This window comes from Onychostruthus taczanowskii, unplaced genomic scaffold (assembly GCF_017590055.1).
Source record: "Onychostruthus taczanowskii isolate IOZ18803 unplaced genomic scaffold, ASM1759005v1 scaffold3, whole genome shotgun sequence".
NCBI lineage: Eukaryota > Metazoa > Chordata > Aves > Passeriformes > Passeridae > Onychostruthus > Onychostruthus taczanowskii.
This window is the reverse complement of record NW_024500349.1, coordinates 5,636,825-5,657,229: the sequence shown is the minus strand read 5'-3', so window position 1 is coordinate 5,657,229 and position 20,405 is coordinate 5,636,825. Positions and strand designations below refer to the sequence as shown.

Genomic DNA, 20,405 nt, shown 5'->3' with positions numbered 1-20,405 from the left:
CCAGCACAAAGGTACCTTCTTGTGCTGTGGGCTGATGTCATTCTGGAGCTGCACAAAAGAAGAAAAAGCTGAGGCTTTTATGCACAGCCAGATGACATCAGTTCCATACAGTAGCCATGGTGCTGGGTTAACTTGCTTTTCTAAAGCTCTCAAAGCTTTCCAGAATCTGCCTGCATGGTAAACACTCTTGTGCTTTCCCTCCTTTCCCACCCCTCTGCAGTCCTTTGCTGCACTGACATTCATTTCTCTGTCAGACAGCACTGCCCTTCTGTTAATTCCCGTACACTGAGCTCCACCCTGATGCTGCACGGGGCCCAGACTGCTAATGTGGGCTGTGTCTGAGCACAGACCAGGATCTGTGGGGTCAGATAGACCTGGCTCTCGGGGAATGTCATTGCTGGCTCAGAACGTCACAGCTGTGACTTCTGACAGCTTGCAATGTGAGTGTAAGTTCCTCCAGAGCTGGCCACAGTTGTCATCTTTTTGTTCATTCCAAAAATTTCCTTTTCTTTTCTCTGTTGGTGTCATGCACAAATACAGCTATTCCTCTTACTCTTGGTGGCTACATTGCCTGGTAGCCTTCGAGTAACTAAATTAGATAAGTCCATGTGGCTGGGGTAATATATTTACCTCTCAGTTCTGAGAATCTTTCAAGTTAATAAAAAAAAAATTTACTGGAAAAAGTCTCCATGTCTAGGAGAGCTGATCAGGAGATGCAGCCTTTGAGTTGGGTATATCAGAGTGAAGCATTTGGATCCCTTCTTCCCTGAGGGCAAATTCCTAGGGCAGTCTACATCCAGATCTGGTAACATCTCACCTGACAAGAAAATAACAGAGCTACACATATTGCTGAGAGAAGGGCTTTTATTTCTGCTCAAGTGACAAATGTGTGCTCTAGAGTTCAAGCTGCTGTGAACTATTTTTCAGGCTGTCCATGTGCTCCTTAACTGGCAGTTGTGAAGCCTCTATGAGATATATACCAAAGACATTCACACGTTTTGATGGTAAAGAAAGCAGCACTTATGTTTTCCATGTGTCTGATAGAGTTTGCTTCAGATACTCTTCCCAGCAGCTTTTTCACAGTTGTGAGGTGGTCAAAAAAAAAACAAAAGCTTACCTCATTGATAGCTGATCTGAATAGCCCCTCCTGCCACAGATGAAGCAAAATGGTTTAAAACATTTGCAACTGATCTTCCCATGTGCTGAGGAAACCTACTTTAAAAAGTGGTTTATTTGAAAATCTAAAGGCTTTTACAAAGACTAATCTTAAGAGAATGCTGTTATTTATGCTTAAGAATGTCCTATGTAATATTAACTTGGGTAGAAAGTTCTAGTGCAGAGAAGTCAAATTAAAAATTATTTTGGTTCTGAAATAACATTGTTTCTCTAAGGGAGTTTCATTGATGAGGATGGATTTAGAAATTATTTGGCTAAATCGCTAATGTTTTCTTCTGCAGTCAAGACCTCAAAAGGATTATTTGCCAATGGAAAGCTTGAATCTGCAAGGTGCTTATTCTACTTTTACTCTGTTTTAGGAAGTTTAATATAGACAAATATATATGGGACATATACTGGCCCTTGGAGAAAGAACAAACTTGTGGTAACAGTCTGGATATTGTAAAGATGGAATGCCAATCAAATTGCTTTCCCTAAAAAAAAAAATCAGGAGGCTAAGAGGGCAAAGGTCTCTCAGTGCAAAATTACACCAGTGACAACTGTCATATCTGAGGAGACACATATTTCCTACACCAGTCACTTACCTTATTAAGCAATGTGCATGTAGGACCTCACTGCTTCATAGAATCTGCATTGCATTGGAAGCTCACTCATTTGGCTGCTTCATTGTCAATAAACCTTTTAAACTTGATTGTCTCTTTTCAGCATTTCTCAGTCCAATTTGCACCAATGATTCTGCTTTCTGTTTCACAGTGTCAGTATATGTGTCAGGTCAAACGTTAAAATTTGTTAGTTCTTCAGAGAAGCACTACAGAAACAGAGGTTAGATGAAGATGCAGAAGCCATTCACTGGAGACATTTTTCAGGTATCCATTAGGATTGCTGAACAGATTATTACCCTGCAGGTCAGCAAGGAACCGAGGTCCAGATTTTCTAAGCCTGAATCATAGCTCTGTTGTTTATTTCTTGTGTAATCTTTGACAAATTGCAATTTTTTTCAGTTTCCAAAAATGGCTATTCCTTTTCAGTGTCTTTCTGTCACATTAAGTCTAAGGATGAACAAGGTCTGCTATTAACAAATCAGAAAGCAGAGAAAAACCTGAAACAGATCTCACTTGAATTTTTACTCTCTTGGATAAACCCTTATCACATAAATTATTCTACTTCATCCTTTGGATAATATTCTGTAACCAAACCTACCCAAGAGAGCAAAAGTTTTCAGAATCAAATCCAAATTATACTTCACACAAGTATTATTATAGTACAAGCAAATGTTTATAGTACATGCTCCTTGCAGTTAGAGTCAGCTTACGCTCACTGAAAAGTTTCACCATGAGTACCACAACTGGAAAACTCTGTTTCCTTTCATTTCCCTAACTTTGGTTTTGCAGGAACAGTGCCAGTTCCCTTTAACCTTTATGGATGGGATTTTTCTAACATGTGGCTAAAAACACACCCGTGAATAAATCTGAAAACCTAGCAAATAATAGTGTTTTCCACAGATTACAACATTTCTGTTCAGCTGTAATTATTTATGAGAATAGGGATTCTTCTTTGGTTAATGAACACCATCTGCTAACCAGACAGGCAGTAATATGGAAAGATCTGTAAATCATTGCTTGCACAATCTTCAATGAATACGTAAATTTTAGTCAGAGGAAAGCAAAACCACCAAATATATATTTCCTAAGTTTTCTGTTTGTTGTCTCATTTCCTAGCAACTAACACCAGAGTAGGTAGTAGTTTTCAGCATTTTCAGGGGAATTCCAGGACCTTTACACTACTAAAAGAGTACCTCCCCTTTCTTAATTTTTTTTGTCTGTTTAACTGCAGGGCTGAATGTCCAAAATTACTGCAAGGAGGTTGGCACAAACTGGTCATATGCTGTATGCTTGCAGTTCAGCTGCAAGCAACTTTTCCACAGTGCAGCTGTCTGCATTTCACAGCACACAGCAAGACCATATCTTTCTGTGCTGAGGAAAACTTTTAAAGATGTTTCACTAGGAGCAGAATGGCTTGGTATTAATCACTATTATTTCAGTGATAGATGAAGTAATGCTGCTATTTTTACCTTTTGCTTCTGCATTTTTGTTTATCCCTAAAGATCAACGTTTTTTACTTCCTTGCTATAAGCAGCAAAAATTCCAGTTTTTCAATAGAATCAAAATTTTATTTGATGTTTGCAGACAAACACAAACATTGGGAGAAGGTTTGTATTCATGTAACTTTGTAATCAAAGTTTCATAAGCATTTTAAAAAGTTCATTATTTGAGTTTTCTCGTTTTGGCATTGTAGAGCAATCCTACAAGTGAGCAAGTGAGTTTAAATTGGGAACATATGTTTTAATCTCTTAAGTATTTACATATATATATTTAAAAATTCAACTAGCATCTGTATTTTCAGCAAAGTGTAACAGAATTGACTCTTACCTCCTTATAAAGAACAGAAACATCATGCACAGACTTCCTGGCAGTTGACCAGAGAGTTCAGAGATAGTGCTTCTGCTCTGATGTGGAGGTTTCTTGTGGCATATGCTGGTCAGTCAAAAAAATTCAGGTGTGAAGTTCACGTATTTGCAAACACCAGTGATCTCTTTTCTGCTATTAATCAGTGAGTGCTTAGGCATAAACACAAGTAATTCTGATCTTTTTGCAAGCATTTTATAAGAAATTAATCTCAGAGACCTAAACTTTATATCCATTTTACTGAAGCACTTTAAAAGAATCATTCCATTAAAAAAAAAAAAAAAAAGTGTTTTCTGGGAACATTTTTAGTTGGAAGAAAAGAAATGGGACATTAAAAACAGTTTGACCTTCTTACTCATGTGCTTCCAGAGAATGCTGATTGAGCTCAGAGGAAATATAAACCTCTCTGGAGAGGGAGTGTGAGTAATCTGAATGCTACCTGCAAGGGTTGCATGGAAGAAAGGTCTGGGCCTCAAAGAAGAACACACAAACTTTCCTCTCCTCTGAGCCACTTCAGGTTTAAATAAAAATGTCTTTTGTGGCTATCAGGAAACCCTTAGAAGCAGAAGCTGAGTCATAACTGCGTGTTAGGTTTTAAAATGTTCCCAGCTTTCTTTGAGCTGAGATAAATAGCAATTGGCTTTGTTTTGCCTGCTGAACTCCCCTGATCCCTGTTCCCACCCCCTCAGGAGCCGAGACATTGAGTCTGGTTGTTGAGAAATCTTTCTGTTTCCCAAGCTGGCAAAGCACCTTTTTCCTCCTGAGCTCTGTCCTTAGTGGCTGTGTAATTTTGGCTGCAGAGGGGAAAGAAAGGCTGCAAATTCCACTGTAAGGCTTCCCTAATGATGACACCTTTTCTTCTCCAGTTGTAAAACCTCAGCAGCCTGTTTTCTTTAGAGGAAAACCAGGCCATCTTCTAATGGCACTGGGAGAAAAAGGGGTGTGGTTTACACTGAAGCTTTCTTCCTCTCCATCTCACTGATGAATCATGGATATCTATGTTTCAGGGGCCTTAACATTTACCTGTGCTGACAGCTTCAGGGGAAGAAGTGCACTGCCTTTTTCTCCATAGGTATCAAAGGCAAGATTGGTTTAAAATACACTTAAAAACTTCTTCAGTTCCTAAATTGAGATGCCCAGTAGCTTGACAGTGTAGCTTTGTGACAGCAGGGCAAGCCACCTCTGGCTGCTCCATGTGCAGCAAGGTGGGGAAAAGGGAGAAGAGCTAAGGTTGTGCCAATTCACCTGTGAGACAACTTCAGCTTAAAAGTTTACCTGGATTAGTGGGAATTCTTTTGTTTAAAAGGTGCTTTTCTGGTGGATACTGTGTGATCGACTGAGAGAGATCAGTGTTACATAGCTGGCATGGCCTCACATCGGTATTTAGATGTCTCCTTTTTTAGCTTAAAATAGATTCTTATAGCTTTGCTCCCTTTCAGACCTGCTGCGCTTTCCCCTCATAGATTTGTGTTTTGCAGTCCTAGAAGTCCTATAGCAAACTAAGAGGAAGCCAAAGTCAGATTTTCTGTGTGAAGCTGAAAGACTTGATGGTAGAAATGATGGCAAATGCTTCTGAGACTTAGCAGCCACAAGTTTGGCATAAAAGACATTAAGAAAAATATTTGCACTTAATTGAAGATCTTGATCTACAGCTTCCTGAAATATGGTGTAAAGCAGAGCAATGACCATAGACAGCTTATTCAAATTGCAAATTATTCTTAGATTTAATAGAGATTAGAGGAGTTTTACACATCTGTGTGTATATGTTGAGCAGATCAAAGGAGTATTTTATTTGGTTTATGTTATAAAATATCTCCTATAAATAAAGGCTCTGATACAGATGCTATTTATCACTTCTGACATACCACAGTATTTGCCTCTGGGAATATAGAGCTCACAGTTTGTTAGATGGTTTTATTAAGTATTTTGGGGCTTTGCAATGTGACAGAACCTTTTCTCTGGAGATGAAGCCAAAGAGATTGATGGGAGTGTAGGCATTACAAAGCTCAAGTGACCCTATAAATTCTGTGTAAGCAAAATATTAGTGCCTAAATGAAACACTTGGGGGGCTTGTAATGTAAAGAGCAAAGAAAAATTGCTGCTGGAAGGCAGAGTGGCACACACAAAATCAGATCAAACGCAGAATTCTTTTTCTTTCTTTTGCATGTGACAGGTATATAGCCACCTACTGGCTTTTGTAAAGGTAAGGTTTCACTATGAATGTAACTGATCTAAATCTACCCTGATACTGGGAGGGCTGCTGTGCCTTCCTGCCCTATTAATGCCTGAACTTGAGGACTGAGTCAGGAATAGCATCTTCCCAGGAATTCATTAAAGAAAGGCTAGTGCTGCACTTTGCACATCTCCATAATGCAATGATAAAACCACTCTCAGATGTTCAGCTGCTTTGTCGTGTTAAACCAGAGCCTGCATTTCATCCATTGTTTTGCTACTGTTTTGTTTTTTTTTTCCTTCAATCTAGCTCACAGTATGTAAGAACTTAGTAACCCCAGGGTGTGGGGAGTGGTGTTAGGACAATACTTTCTTATCTGAAAAGAAAATACATAACCTTTCAAACACAGCTTGTTTTACAATTGTGCTGTTACAATTGAATAAAAAAAAAGAACATTAAACACACCAAGTGTCAGAAAGTTGGTTTATCCACTGTGATCTGGCAGCTTGTAATCATGCTCAGTAGGCTGAGGCAAATTGCATTGTCTTTAATTTTATGATTTCTAAAGCACTGGGAAATGGCATTTTTACAATGGAAAGACCTCCCTATGATAACTTTTGCATTATTTGAAGTCAGTAAGAGCTGAGAATGGATCTGATTTAGCTTTCTTGAACTGATAAAGTTAGAAGCTAATAAAAAAAAAAAACAAAAAAAAAAAACCAACTTTTTTTCTCTGTCTCAGCAGTCAGAGCAGATGCAGAGGTTTGGTACAAAATGTATCAAAACAGGAGGTGAAGTACTTCCTGCACGGGCAGTGCAAACATCTGCAGCTTGCCATTCTCTTCCCGGGTTCCCTGTGGCAGAGCAGACCTTCCAGCCCAGAGTACACATTTGTCAATGAAATGGGTGCTACTGCCTGTCCTTATCGTAGCTGCCAGGGAGTTTTTCCAGACCTCCTCACTGACAGACTGCTTTGCTTTGTTGTCAGGTTGTGGAGAAGAGCTCTCTGGCCCTTCTGGTTCATTTCACAGCCCTGGCTTCCCCAGCACATACCCAAGCAATAAGGAATGCATCTGGTACATCCACACAGCTCCTGGTAGCAGCATTCAACTCACCATTCAGGAATTCGACATTGAGTATCACCCAAACTGCAGCTTTGATGTTTTGGAGGTAAGAGTATTAGTTTTACTCCTCTAAAATACACAAGTTATATTCATTTCTGTCTGGAACAGATAATTCCAAGAACTGTAGATGCAGAACAAACAATTCTACCACAATTTCCTGTTTCTGCTGAGGCTACAGTTATGTTCAACAGGTATTGTCACAGAAGCCATAATGTTCTTATTGTCTTTTGCTTTTATGTCTTTAGTGACTGTATACCTTAATTAGTTATGATGTTAGGCACTGTATGCTTCCTAACAAAAGACAAAACTGCTTTCAAAAACTTAGTCTTAAAAACTCCACCTTTTAAAAAGAACTAAGTGTAGGGTGCTGTACCATGTGTACCATGAAGATAATTTCCTGATGTAAAGGAAGATGATGGATCACTGCGAGGGATAACTCAGGTGAGATCTTGTGTAGGGTCTTCCAAGGATGTGGGGAGATTATAACCCTAAGTGATGAAAATTATGAAGAGCTCAAAAAAAAAAAAAAAAAACCCCACAAAACAAACAAACAAAAAACAAACAAACAAACAAACAAAACAACAAAAAAAAACCCCAAAAAGAGGAAATATCCTAGTCACCTTAGGGTGGTGGAAAAAGGAGAAAAGGGGCCTCTCTAAGGATGTTCTGACATTTAACAGATTCATAAGACTGAATGACCCTTTATATATGACATTTTTTCACTCATGTTGGTAAGCAACCAGGTGACCATTCTCACTAACAGAGTTGAATAGACTTCCAGTACAGGAAGAAAGGACAGAAAATAATTTTGGGAAGAACTTTAGAATTATAGACTTTCTAAACTGCTCTCACTAGAGACATTTGAGATCACCAATGGAGGTACACTTGTTGTGACTTTTTGTCAATATTTTTGTAATGAATGCAAAAGACAGATTAAGAGAACTTGTACCACTCTGCTGTAGCCTCTCTTCTCTTCTGGGTGATGTGATACAGCATGCAGTTAGGCAACTGTCTGTCCAGCACCCACACTTATGCTCTGCTTCCCATTCCCACATTCTAACTTCTGTATGATCTAGGTGTAAGGAAGTTGTTCCATGAATTCTCCATCAGAAGCATTGGCAAGTATGCCTGTATGTCACATTACTGACACCAGAGGCTGTGAGTAGGTGACCTGTACTGGCTGGTTTGGGTATTGATGAAGTCTGTTGCATTGCATCTTCATTGCTCTTTGTGCTCAGAATTACCAGACTGAAGGTAATCTGCCTATAAATTTCCATTATGCCTCTGTTGCCCAGAGGAATCCATTAAACAGCCTCCAAATCTAAATTTGCTGTGGATAACCATTTCTTGAATAGTCCAAGGACAATACCTACATCTGCAGATGGTTGCTCAGGAGCTATCATGATCCAGCAAGAGTACAGATGGCTGGCAAGCATTTGTTTGAGAACTTTTTGACTGGGAAGGCATAAAACCAATTGAGTGGGTTGCAGACACCGACTGCTTAAAGATACTATTTAACAGGACCCTGCAGTTCCTGCTCTGTGTTCCTGAGCAAGGTATTCACTTTAGGTTTCAGGTATCCTTTTTTTGGCATTTGCAGCTTAGTTGCTGTGTTTTGCTTCATTCCAACCATACTGATTCATCTGCACAGATGCTCACCTTGCTGCTTGAACTCCCCTGCTTTCCTGCCCTCAGAATTGGCATGCTTTGAGTTACTTGTCTCCTGATCTTTGTTCATCCAGTTCCCAACACCTGCCTCTGATCTGCTGGCAGATAATCTAACATAAATCAGCTTACAGGGGAAAATTGGTTCATGTCTTAGTGGATGATCAAAGGTCCTGCGTGGCAGCATAGAGTTCCCTTGCCAAGCTGCAGGCACGCAGTGGAGCTTTGTGTACTTTGCCATGTACATATTTTCTTGCTTTTGTTATAAAAATCATTCATACCATGATTGACATAGTCTGAACAGAACAAGTATGACTCAGATTTAGTGGGGAAAAAAAAAGAACATGGCTAGCCATTTTCAGCAGCTGCTTTATCTTGCCACCTTCTTTCCTGTGGTTTCTATGTCTGTCCAAGCAGAAAACCACGCATGCATTTAAGTTTGCAGGGTCTAAAATAAAAAGGTTACTGGTGAGCTTTTGATACCATGTGTTTCAGTGATCACTAAGGTTCCAAAGATCTTTCACTCTCACATTATCTTCCCAAAAGTATCCTGTCTAAGTATCTTTGGGGTTTGAAGTCTAATTTTTCTCATGGTTATTCCCCTGATTTCACATTTCCCTTATCTCTGAGTACCAAGTTCCACTGCTTCCTGCTTTCTTTGACATCAGACAATTTTCTGGTTTTAATAGGAAGCCAAAATCACTGCCAAAGGAGGTCTGCTGTCCCTCCATGTCCCATTCAGTTTGGTACCTGAAATAAGATGTCCTGTAATGAATATTTCCCAGCTATCACAAAACTTGCTGTCCTGGGTGCATTTAGCTTTTGCTTAGGAACACCTTCATCCCTTTGACCTGACAGTGAATTTAGGAAAATTCTGAAATATTTCTCATTGCAACTACTTTGTTGCTAACTTCATTTTTATACCATAGCTTCTTGAATATTTCACCCTTGCACATTTGTCTGAAGCATACTTGTTCTTGTAAAAGGCAGCATCTCCCTTCCCTTTCCTTTGACAATGCCTCTTAAACAAGCTGTCATTTCCATGTCAGTATCCCAGGACTGCCATATGTTTCACCAAAACTGTGCAATAATAGTTATGTTAATTTTTTTTTATGAAACCCTCAGGTTATCCCCATGGCTCAAGGTTTGATGTATTCTCCTTTAATCTTTCTCCCTGTTTCTTTTATGGCACTGTTGCAGTCTGTCTTTTTTTTTCTTCCCCATGAAATTCTATTCCTTTTATAAACATTCAGAAAGAAAATTTAAATTGTTCTTAAAGGTATTTTCTAGAACTGTTTAATGGAAATAGAAGATGTTATTTTGGACACAATGAAATAATTGAAATAATTTATAAATGGCTTCTATTGAAGTTACATTCATAGAGGAAAATTACCATGCCTGCTTTGAATAAATTATGACAGATAAATGATGACATCTTCTCCTTTAGCATGGACCAGATTTTTACAAACTATAAATATATTCTGCTTCAGCAAGATGTAGCCCTGAGCAGAAAAGGAAGAAAGACTGTCAATCTATTTCACTTCCAAGTCAGATGCTCTGGTGTTCTCATTTAAATAGAAAGAAACATCAGGTATTACCACTGTTCTTAATTCTCTGTCAAAACCAGGCTCTCTCTTTGCTGGAAGTTATATCTGGGCAGGCATCAGTGTTATTCCCAGAAAATCTGTGTCATGAGGGTGACCAACTGCATAAAAACAGCTTTCTGTTGCTCATAACTCTGGAATGCTGACTGTTAACATTAAATGGAGCTAACGGGGCAGAAGCAAATGATAAGAACAGATTAAAACCATGGGCTTTATTGCAGTGTCCTGCAGCCCTGCTATGAGATCCAATACCACTTTATCTTGGGATCAGATAATCTGGTCAGACTAGATGTTTATATTTTTTTTCAGCTCAGACATCCTATCACTCTTTATGAACCACACCCTTGAATTCATTCTTTCCATCCATTTTCTTTTCCCTCTTCTTTTTTTCATGTGGTAACTATTGGTTTTTCTCTTAGTAGCCAAATGTAATATTTTATTGTTTTTTGTCATGGAAACACTCAAACTTGTTTTTATTCCAGCCTTTATGAAAGCATCTGATTAATTGAACTGGTCTAAAGGAGAAAAGAAAATACACTCATAACTATAAGGAGCATGCTTCTGACTGCTTTTTATTTTGAAACTGTGCAGAAGCTGTTGCTGAACAGTTAACAATGTAAAGGAGACCCACAAACTTCAGATTTTCATCAGTATTTCTCCCCCATCCTTAATTCTTTCCCAATAGGTCAATTCGAAGTGTTTGGCTTGGGCCAAGTTAATTTCTGAGGAAATGCTGCAGAAATCAGCAGGGTTTCTGTCAGAGCTGGGTTTGGTTCCCTTGCCAATGGGGCAGACAGCCCCAGGAGCACCAGGGATGATATGAGAGGCTGGTCCATGAGACTTATTAGATGCATATTAGAAACTCCTGCTGTTTCCTTGCCACATAGCTTCCCTAGGCTGGTTTAGATGATTAAGAGCATGTGTGTTCCTGCTAGAGCTCATGCTGTGGCTCTGACTCAGGGAATGTACCACAAACACATTTTAAAATTCATATTTGAACAGACTTCTGACAAATGCAGCAGTCACTGGGCCTCACAAGCAGCCAAGCAGCAAGATTATTCTGAAGACACTGAGCTTCCAGCAGACAAACAGGCTTCTTCCCCAGACCCTGACAGCTTCATTACAGATTCTGAATCTGAGCTGTGATTTCATCCATACTGACTTCTTTTGAATGCCTTGAGACGATCGTTTGGACAGAGGAGCCATTATCCATTCAAGTCATGCAGCCTCCCTACAGAATGCAAAAAAGTGCTATCTCAGTCAAAATAAAAATGTTAAACCTATTAAGCCTGGGTTACCAGCCACCAAAGCAAAATACTGTCTTTTGAACATCTAACTGACTATGATGTTTATAGAAAAATTAATTCCTTATTTCTTCTGGGGAAGCAAGCTTCAGTTCCTGAGGTCTCACATTAACCTGGAGTCACTGAAATTTTTTTCCAGTTAAAACCAATTTCTCTTATATCTCTAACATCACAGCAGTGTCAGGCCCTCTAAGTAGTTAGTGAGCACACAATTAATCAAATTGTGTAACAATGCAGTACACTTAGCCCTGAATGTGGGGGGACTAGCTCAGCTCTTTGTTAGACTTGCTCAGATATTTAGCTTGGAGAGAACCCAAACTACTTCTGGGGTTTAAAAGTGTCTGACAGAGCTTATTAAAATATTGAGTTTCCTCTCATCTTGAAGTGATCGTAGGAAAAAAAGACACATATAAAGCTGTTTCTAACAGTACTATCACTTTCTGAGAAAGATGCATAGACTGGTTTTTTTTAACTTTTTTTAGGTTTACCAAACTATTAATTTTTGGAGTGGACATGATGTGCTACTGTTGGAGAATGGGATTTGTTGCCTTATATTCTTTTTCTCTGCTTTTGGGTGGTTTTTGTTTGTTTGCTTTTGTTGTTGGGGTTTTTTTGTTGTTAGAACTTGATGTTATCTAGTTTGATTTTGGGATTTATACACAATAACAAGCATACGCGTAGAATTATAATTTTTCTGTTAATTGTTCAGTTGCTGAAAGACAGCAGGACACTTTATTTGGTGTATCTCTTTAATAGTTTTCACATCCAAGGTTACTGCCAAGCTGACTTTTGCAGCTGCAGTTCTGCCAGGCACATACAGTGAAGGTGGCAGACTGTTAGTATCAGGTGCCATTTCATTAGCATGATGAACCAAGAAAATCCAATCATTGAGGGCTTTAGGCACCAAAATCACATTGTCAATTGGAAATTGCCCTGAGCATGTGTGTTTTCTTCAGCTTTGAGAGGGAAGACTAGGGAAGGTGAGCCAGTTCCAGCAGTTACAAACGAGTTCAAACTATAATCCTACATCCCTTCTGAAAATGAGAAACAGGGTTAACAGGGCTTCAGCACTGCCACATAATTCACTTCACTTGGTTTAAAAATGCATTGTAAGTACATAATACTGCTGATGCTTAAGGGAGTGGTGGTTGTCTGGTTTATGACTGCCTGAGGCACACTCTTCTGAGTAGGAAACAATTACTCTTAAAGGCCAAAACCCATCTTTTGTGGCAAATACATATGCTATATATCCTTGCTTCCAAAGAACATCATTAAAATGCAGCTTACTTGACCCAAATCCAGTATTTTGGATATTTATGCTGCCCTTGGAGTAAATAAAGTTGCAATGCTTTTTGTTTTATCAGAAGGAATTATGAAATCTGTCCCCAGTTTAAAAATAATTTTTAACTATGCTTCTAGATATCAGTGGTGCAAATCATCACAAATCGTCAGCACAGGTTCCTGCAAAAAGAAGCAGTTTTTTTGCACAAGCATAAAAAAAAAAAGAAAAAAAAAAGGTGCTAATTCTGGAGAGAAAGGGAAGAAGAATCTGGCCAAGTCCCCAAACATAAAATTCTATTTAATGCAAGGCTGTTTACAAATCATCTAGAATTTTAAACTTGGTTTGTACTACAGGTGGTTCAGGTACCAACAAATTCTGCAGAGAAAAAGACTCTATTAGCTGCTTTATATTTTAAAATGTTAAATCCTTTTCAATACTTATAGATTGTTTTTTTCCTCCTAAAAACTAAACAGTTCTCATGTACTCTCTGTGACAGGTACTCTCTTTGGAAAACTTTGACAATATTTCTTCCACTTCTAGGTATTTGGTGGTCCAGATTTCCTCTCTCCAAGGCTGGCCCAGCTGTGTGTTTCAAGATCAGCACAGAACCCACTGCGAGTCTCCACCACTGGCAATTCAGCCATTGTCCGTTTTGAGACAGATGCAGCAGGGACAGGGAAAGGTTTTAATGCCTCCTGGCAAGAAAATCCAGGTGGTGAGTATACTGATTAACATCAGGAGAAGTTCAGGAAGTCTGAGAATTGAAGATCAGTGATGCAAGCATTCAAAGTAGTCAAACAGCAAAGGGCTGAAAGATGAAAGAGAATTTGGGTGGTACTGAATTTGGTAACACTAAGAGATGCTGAAAACCACACAGAGTTAAAAATTGTCTAATTATCTGAAATCTAGGCCTAGTAATGTATTTTGTTTCAGTTTCTTCCCTGCATAATTAATGAAGACATTCCTGCAATGAACAAAGGATTTTGCATACTACCACTTCTTCCCACCCACTTACCCATACAGAGTCTTTTATTCACTGAATGGTGCTTTGGGTTTTAAATGGTAAAAATTGGTGAAAAATAGCTGAGAACACTAGCTTGAAGAACTCAGTGGACTGGACCCCAAAAATATTTGGAGTGATTAGTAAATACTTGACCTCTATAACGTTTATCCCCAGTGTGATTATTTGTTCATAGCCTTACTGGTGACCACTAAAAGAAGAGATATGCTTAAAAGACTCAACCATGTCTCTATGTGGGAGTTCTTATAAAAAAGCCAATTATTGGAAAATAATTGCAATGAAAAGTGATGACAGACAAATTTTAAATCTTGCCGTTTTGGTTGATTAAGCATACTGCTTCATTAGTTTGTCAAGGTTTATACTTCTCCTCTCTCACAAGTTTTATGAGAAAGGAACAAGATTTTTTTCTTAATAAAAGGAGTCTACAATAGTCCTTTGAATTAATCCCCTTTTGAGATCTGGCAGCTTATTTTTTCTACTTAGGCCCCCTGAAGCTTTCTTATCCCTTACAATGTCTTGCCTGCTGTACTCCAACCTCCTCTAGCCTCTAAAATACCCACTCACCAGAATGCAATAACATATAGTTTTTTTATCCTTGTATTTCTTTTTCCCTCCTCCATCTCTTTTTAAGATGTAAAACTTTGTTTGTGTTAGTCCTGTTGAAATCCCTGGTATATCCCACACAGAATTCATCATTCAAGGCTATTTAGATATTTACAAGCACCAGATCTGTTCTGACCAGAAGTACCTGAGGGTGGAGTCCTCAGGAAGCCCTCAACTTCATGGGTAGAGAAGTAAAAATGTGAGGTTTGCAATTGCTGCACTGCTCATGAGCAATGAGGAGCTCCCAGCTCTCTCAGTAAACTCATTTTCTCACCCTATGCTCATCTAGGCCTAGTTATTGCTTTCTCAGTATGCCAGGTCCCTGGCATTCATATGAACAGTATTTTGGATTGCTTTTACAGTATCTAGGATAGAGGAATACCAGCACTAATGCTTCAGCTTTTACAACATCTACTGCCAGTTTGAGGCTACATTACTCTGAACAGTGTTGTTACATATTCAATTATAATGATGTTATACTTTCCTAAAAGGAATTTCCATTGATTTTTGTTGCACACTTCAACTGTTGTAGCACTCATCTCTACAAACCTTAATGTAGGAAATATAAAGAAGGAGGTGTTCATAAATAGCCCTAAAAATAGGGCTGGATTCTCACTAAGTATGAAAGAAAAGAGCTTGTGATTAAAACTGATTATGTCTTTTTCAGGCTGTGGTGGTATTTTCCAAGCTACCAGTGGGGAAATCCATTCTCCAAACTATCCTCAACCTTATAATAACAACACTGATTGTTCCTGGGTTATCCAAGTTGACAGCAGCCACAGAGTCCTATTGAATTTCACGGATTTTGACATTGAAAATCACCATTCATGTAACTATGACAATGTTGAAGTAAGTAACAAAAGAAATTTCAAATTTTCCTTAATTAGTCTGATGAAATGCTTGCAAAATAACCTCATACATAGATAACTGTTATGATGACACCCTTTCCCATTTATAGTGCAGTTTACCACAGCTTGCTCCAAGCCATAGGATGAACTGCTGACACATATAGCAGATTGCCCACACTCTGCTACAAACTCAAGAGAGAGGGAGTCTGCATCCAGAGGGAATTGTTGCTGGCTGATTTTCTTTATGTATGCACTGTTTATTCAGGTGCTCTGCAGCTGTCTGTTTAATTGCTTCATTAGACCCACTGCTCTCTTTAAAGCTTCACATTGCTTCTGGTTTGTGAACTTTTGTTGGTGTCACAGAAACTCAAATTGCTGCTCAATCAGTGCACAACAATGAAAAACTCTCCAAGTCTCCTCTTGGTCTTTTGGGAGCAGGGACATGAAATCTTGGCCCTCGATGTCAGATTGCACTTCACTCAGCACAAAGGCATGTGTGATCAGTACTAGTCAGATAAAGCACAGTGACTGTAGCCCAAAATCCAGCTTTCCTCTCCTTGATAAACTGTCATTCACAAAGAACTCAATTTGGCAGGAGCTGAGATTCTTTTGAAAACAGCATTGGTTTTAACAACATTGCCTCGTAAAGCTTTTTTGTACTGAACTAGAAAAAAAGGAAATGTGTCCCCATTTTCTGAGCAGAACTGAAGATTTCATTTGCCCACAAAGCGTCTTTGTACAATGACTGTTCCTTTTTTTTTTTTTTTCCTTCTGGTTATAAAGCATAAGGAAATGTGGTTATGTCTTTTAATTTAAATTATTAGCTACATCAGGGGATCTTTGAAAAAGAGCTTTCAAATCTGTGCTATGACACAGGAGTAGAAAGTCAAAATGCCTGACAGAAACACAGTCTATCTGAGATGGTTGTATTTGTATTAATGCAAGCAAACCAGTCACAAACTGAGGGCTAAATTCTGAAAAGGCCTGATGTTACAATTTCTCTTCTAGACCTGATGCCAAGGGATGCTTGTATGTATCTTAACTCTTTATGGATTGCTCAGTTCCATGAGTCCCTTGTCACAAGCACAAGTCTCCCATTACCTTTACAGGCTGGATAGGACACTGAGTTTTGAATCATTGAGAAGAGTCATTCCCTCAGTGGCCAGAGGAGGTGGCTGTGCCAGAGCTCTTTGTGTGAACAGAGTCTGCAGACCATGTGCAGTGACACCCCTTGTCCTCCAAAGCTATAGGAGTATCTGTTGTTTTCTTCTGCTTTTTGGGTTTTTGGGGGTCCTGAAGAAGGGAGTTGCCCATTAGCCCCAGCTATGCAAACACAATGGGAGATTCAAATTTGATGCAGAAATCAATCACTGCCCACATAGTAGAGTGTGGTTTGAAAATTCATGAGGGGGAATGCTGGTTTGAAGCCAAGAGATAATAAAGGGGTCTGAGGCCTTGGTGTATGAGGTAGAGTTTTTCAGTGCTCATGTAAGGGAACCAGCAGGGAGAGAAAGGAGTAAATAAGGTTTCTTTCATTCCTGGTTTGCCAATAATAGGAGAATCACTTGTTACCAACACCTAAATGTGATTTGTGTTCACCTTGTTTCGAGACTTGCTATATGCCTCACACGTAGGAGAACAGAGTGAGGGGACAGAGAATGGCTGGAAAATGTAAGTAGATGTCTGACTGTGAATGGTGTAGGAATTGCATTCCAAAAGCTGTGTAAATGGAAAATACAGGCAGCTAAGGAAGCAGGTGGGTTGTTTTTCTCTCCCTAATAGAGGAACAACTACCATGTATGAGTAGCACAGAGGTTCCACCCTTTTCTGTTTCTTGAATTTTTACTTATCTGTAGGGATTTTATTTGCTCTGTGAGTTCTCTTGGGCTTCCCTCCACCCTCGAGTGTACCAATGGTCTTTTCCTTCACCCTCCCCCCTCTAGATCCACTCATTTTTCCCTGCATTATGACTCAAGAATTTTTTTTCAAATATTTCTCCCATAAATTCCTTTCTATGGGGAACACATGAAAATATATTTTTTCCTCTAAGGTTTTCCATTGCACGTGTGTTATGTGAGCAAAGTGGGAGGGGGGAAAATACTTCTGTCTGCTGCTTCTTGGCTTAGCTGCAACTCCATAAAGCCTGGTGCATTTTTCTGTTCAGCTCAGTGATTTCACATGTGAATCTGAGCACAGATCTAGGTTCAGCCAAATGTATTCTGAGCCTGTGATGGTAAATCATGGGATAACTGCCCTGAGCTCCCTCTAGAGCCAATGGAGGGAGTGCAGAGAGCACATATTTAATTAGTTTAGTTTTCTAAATTTAGTTGAGTCCTCTGCTTCTGCATCTCAGTTTTCTTTCTTATTTGTTCTGAGAACAGATGACCATTTCTTCATCTGTTAAATGAGGGTGTCTAGCCTTTCTCTAATCTCAAGTCTAACTCAGTTGTATTATGTAGAAAGCATAAGATCTTTGAGAAGAGTTTTTTGTTGTCATTGTCACCATACTTGAGTAAATTTTCAATTCGTCTCTGTGTACCCACCCCTGTGTACTTCTGTTGGGAGAGTGTGATTCAAAAAAAATGTTTATTTGAAGGAAAATGGACAGAAAGAAATTATGAATGCATCAATTGCTGCATTTTTGGACTGTGCTTAGCCAATAATGTTTCTGATGCTATGCCAGGAGCTCAGGTCAGCAAGAGTTTCAAGTGTTTGGAGACTGAAGGAGAACATGGTTCAGAAGGCAGTAGCACAAGGTCCTGAAAAGGGGAGTGAGAAATAGCTTATTCTGTCCAGTGAGTTTGATTAAGTAAATGGTTTGGTTTTTTTTTTTCTTTCCTGTTGCAGTATGACAAGTAAAACACAGGAATATAGAAATGTAAGCTTCTGGGAGATAGAGAGGAGGAATGAACTCATTTATTCCAGGTGCTGGCAAAGAGGATCTTTCAAGAGAGAACAGTCAGAAATATGTGGAGGTTTTTTGGCTCAGAAAACAAAAATTGACATCTTTTTGTCATGTGTATGTGCATAATTCAGGACACATTTGAAGAAGAAGGCAATGAGTCACTCAGTTATGTTCACTGTGGAAAGGGAATTGCTGCTATGCACAATGCAACTGAAAACTTGGCTTTTAAGTAAGCAGATGCATTGTTTTTCCTTAGCCCTGCAGCCACAAAAATGCATATCTCAAAAGTTTTTAAAATAAATTTGTGAAACTGCAGAGACTCAACTCTTTCCCGATCTAGTGTGTGAATATTGTGGTTTCTGATCTAACTGCAAGCCTGAAATCCTCCTGGTTGTATCCTTAGCTGGGAAGCAGCACGCAGATCAAAGCCAGCATTTTACCAGGAGTAGTCAGGCCCTCTCTCTATGCCCTGTCAATGCAATGCTTCTTCTTAGATAAAATCCTCTCACCACTGTCTGGGAAAGACACTGCTTTAATTCCTAAGGGTTATTTTTTGCCCCCACATTCCATGGTTTTGTGGTTTTTAACTCCAGGCCATCTGATTTATATACAGAATATATGTGCGGAGGAAGAATAAACACTGCACACTGTGTATTAGAGGGTGATTGTGGCAGGCTGCCAAGAGAGAAGAAAAGGTTGAATGGATGGATGTTTTTGGGTGTCTTTACCAGGTACTCATTTTAACAGGCGTTGCAGACTTAATGCTCCATCACAAGATCCCACACAGCTAGCTAGTGTTCACAGAATCACAGGCAAATGTTTAATTCATGAGTACAGCATTGACTATGTAGGGTATGTCAGGGGATTAAGCAGGAGTTTTGTCCCTTGTTTCTTAGCTCTGAGGTTTATTTGAGACAGGTCATCTTTCTCTCAGCTGCTGGATTTTTGGTTTTTTCACTAGTCTGTTCAAAAGCCTTTCAATACTGGAGGCAGAAACATTGCATTGTGTTACACAGTCTAGTTAAAAATTTCTAATTCATTGGTGCTGCCTTGCACAGACTTGCTAGAATGTGAGGCATTTTGAAGTAAAGGAAGATATTCTCAATAAAAAGTACATGTCTTCTAATCTGGTGGCATTTGTATAGCTTTTATATAGCTTTCAGCCTCCTGGCTCCATTTTTGGGTGCTCCTATGCATATTTTAATCCATATTTTTCTCCGTTATATTAAATGATGTGCCTATGGCAGGGCAGGATGTTAATGCTGAAACAGGAACTGAATTCAACTGCTGTTGCAGCCAAAAGGCTCCTCCTCTGTGGTCATGCATGCAACTGTGTGGGGAGCTCCAGTGCTCTGTACTGTTCAAGGCAGGCACTTCTGAGACTGCCCCATGGCTCCAAACACAGCAGCAACAAATCACTTCTGCAGGAGTGCTAGGAATGATTAATGAGGGACTGAGACTCTGGCCATTCTTCTCTCTCTGTACTTTCTCTTGTCAAAATTTTGATGTTGCTTAAATTATGGACTCATTGGTTATAACTTCTCTGTCCTTCTCTTCCTGATTGTGAAACAGGAAGGAAACAAAATTATCAGCTGTATGGGGAAAAAAAAGAGAAGGAAGCCTTTTGTGGTAAAATTAAAAGTGAAGTTTTGTAAACATTTCTACTTTCTTCCTCCTTTTTTGGTTTTTTTAAAACTTTTCTTTACCCTTTGCTTAAATAGCACTTCATGTCTTTGTGTGTAATTCAGCACTCTGAAGCTTTTATAAAACATAGCTATAGGACTCCGATCTTTGATGCTGGATCTAAAATCCTAGTGACCTTTTATCCAGAGTCACTGATGCACCCGTTGCATGTTAGGGCCAGTTTATAAATATTTACTGGGGCAAGATGTAGGGTGTAACTGAATGAAAGCTGCACAGGAGCTCATGGTAGCCATTAGCAAAAACCAGCAAATATATGGGGACATCTGGATTGTTAAATGAGTGTTGCTTCAATACCCAATACACATGAAAGAAGATGTACTTGGGGCATTTTGTTTGCATTTAGTTACAAGGGTCACAGTAGCTTCATCTTGAAATATATGCATTTTTTGGAAATTGCCACTTAAGATAGGCAATATACAGTTTGTTTGCACAGCCCATAGCAGGACTACATAATGATCAAAATTTATGAAACATAAGAGAGGGAATGAAATTAAAGTCTTCTCACTATTCCCATTGAAACCAAATATTTAA

General features: G+C 39.1%; 1 protein-coding gene across 1 annotated transcript in view; it reads left to right on the top strand.

The window, feature by feature from the left end:
* CUBN (cubilin) overlaps window positions 1-20,405 on the top strand; it is a 143,639-nt gene that overhangs the window by 58,898 nt on the left and 64,336 nt on the right. Inside the window, exons 29-31 of the mRNA XM_041408539.1 lie at window positions 6,803-6,984; window positions 13,334-13,508; window positions 15,085-15,266. Coding sequence (XP_041264473.1) covers window positions 6,803-6,984; window positions 13,334-13,508; window positions 15,085-15,266 — 539 coding nt within the window. The remainder of the gene's footprint in view (window positions 1-6,802; window positions 6,985-13,333; window positions 13,509-15,084; window positions 15,267-20,405) is intronic.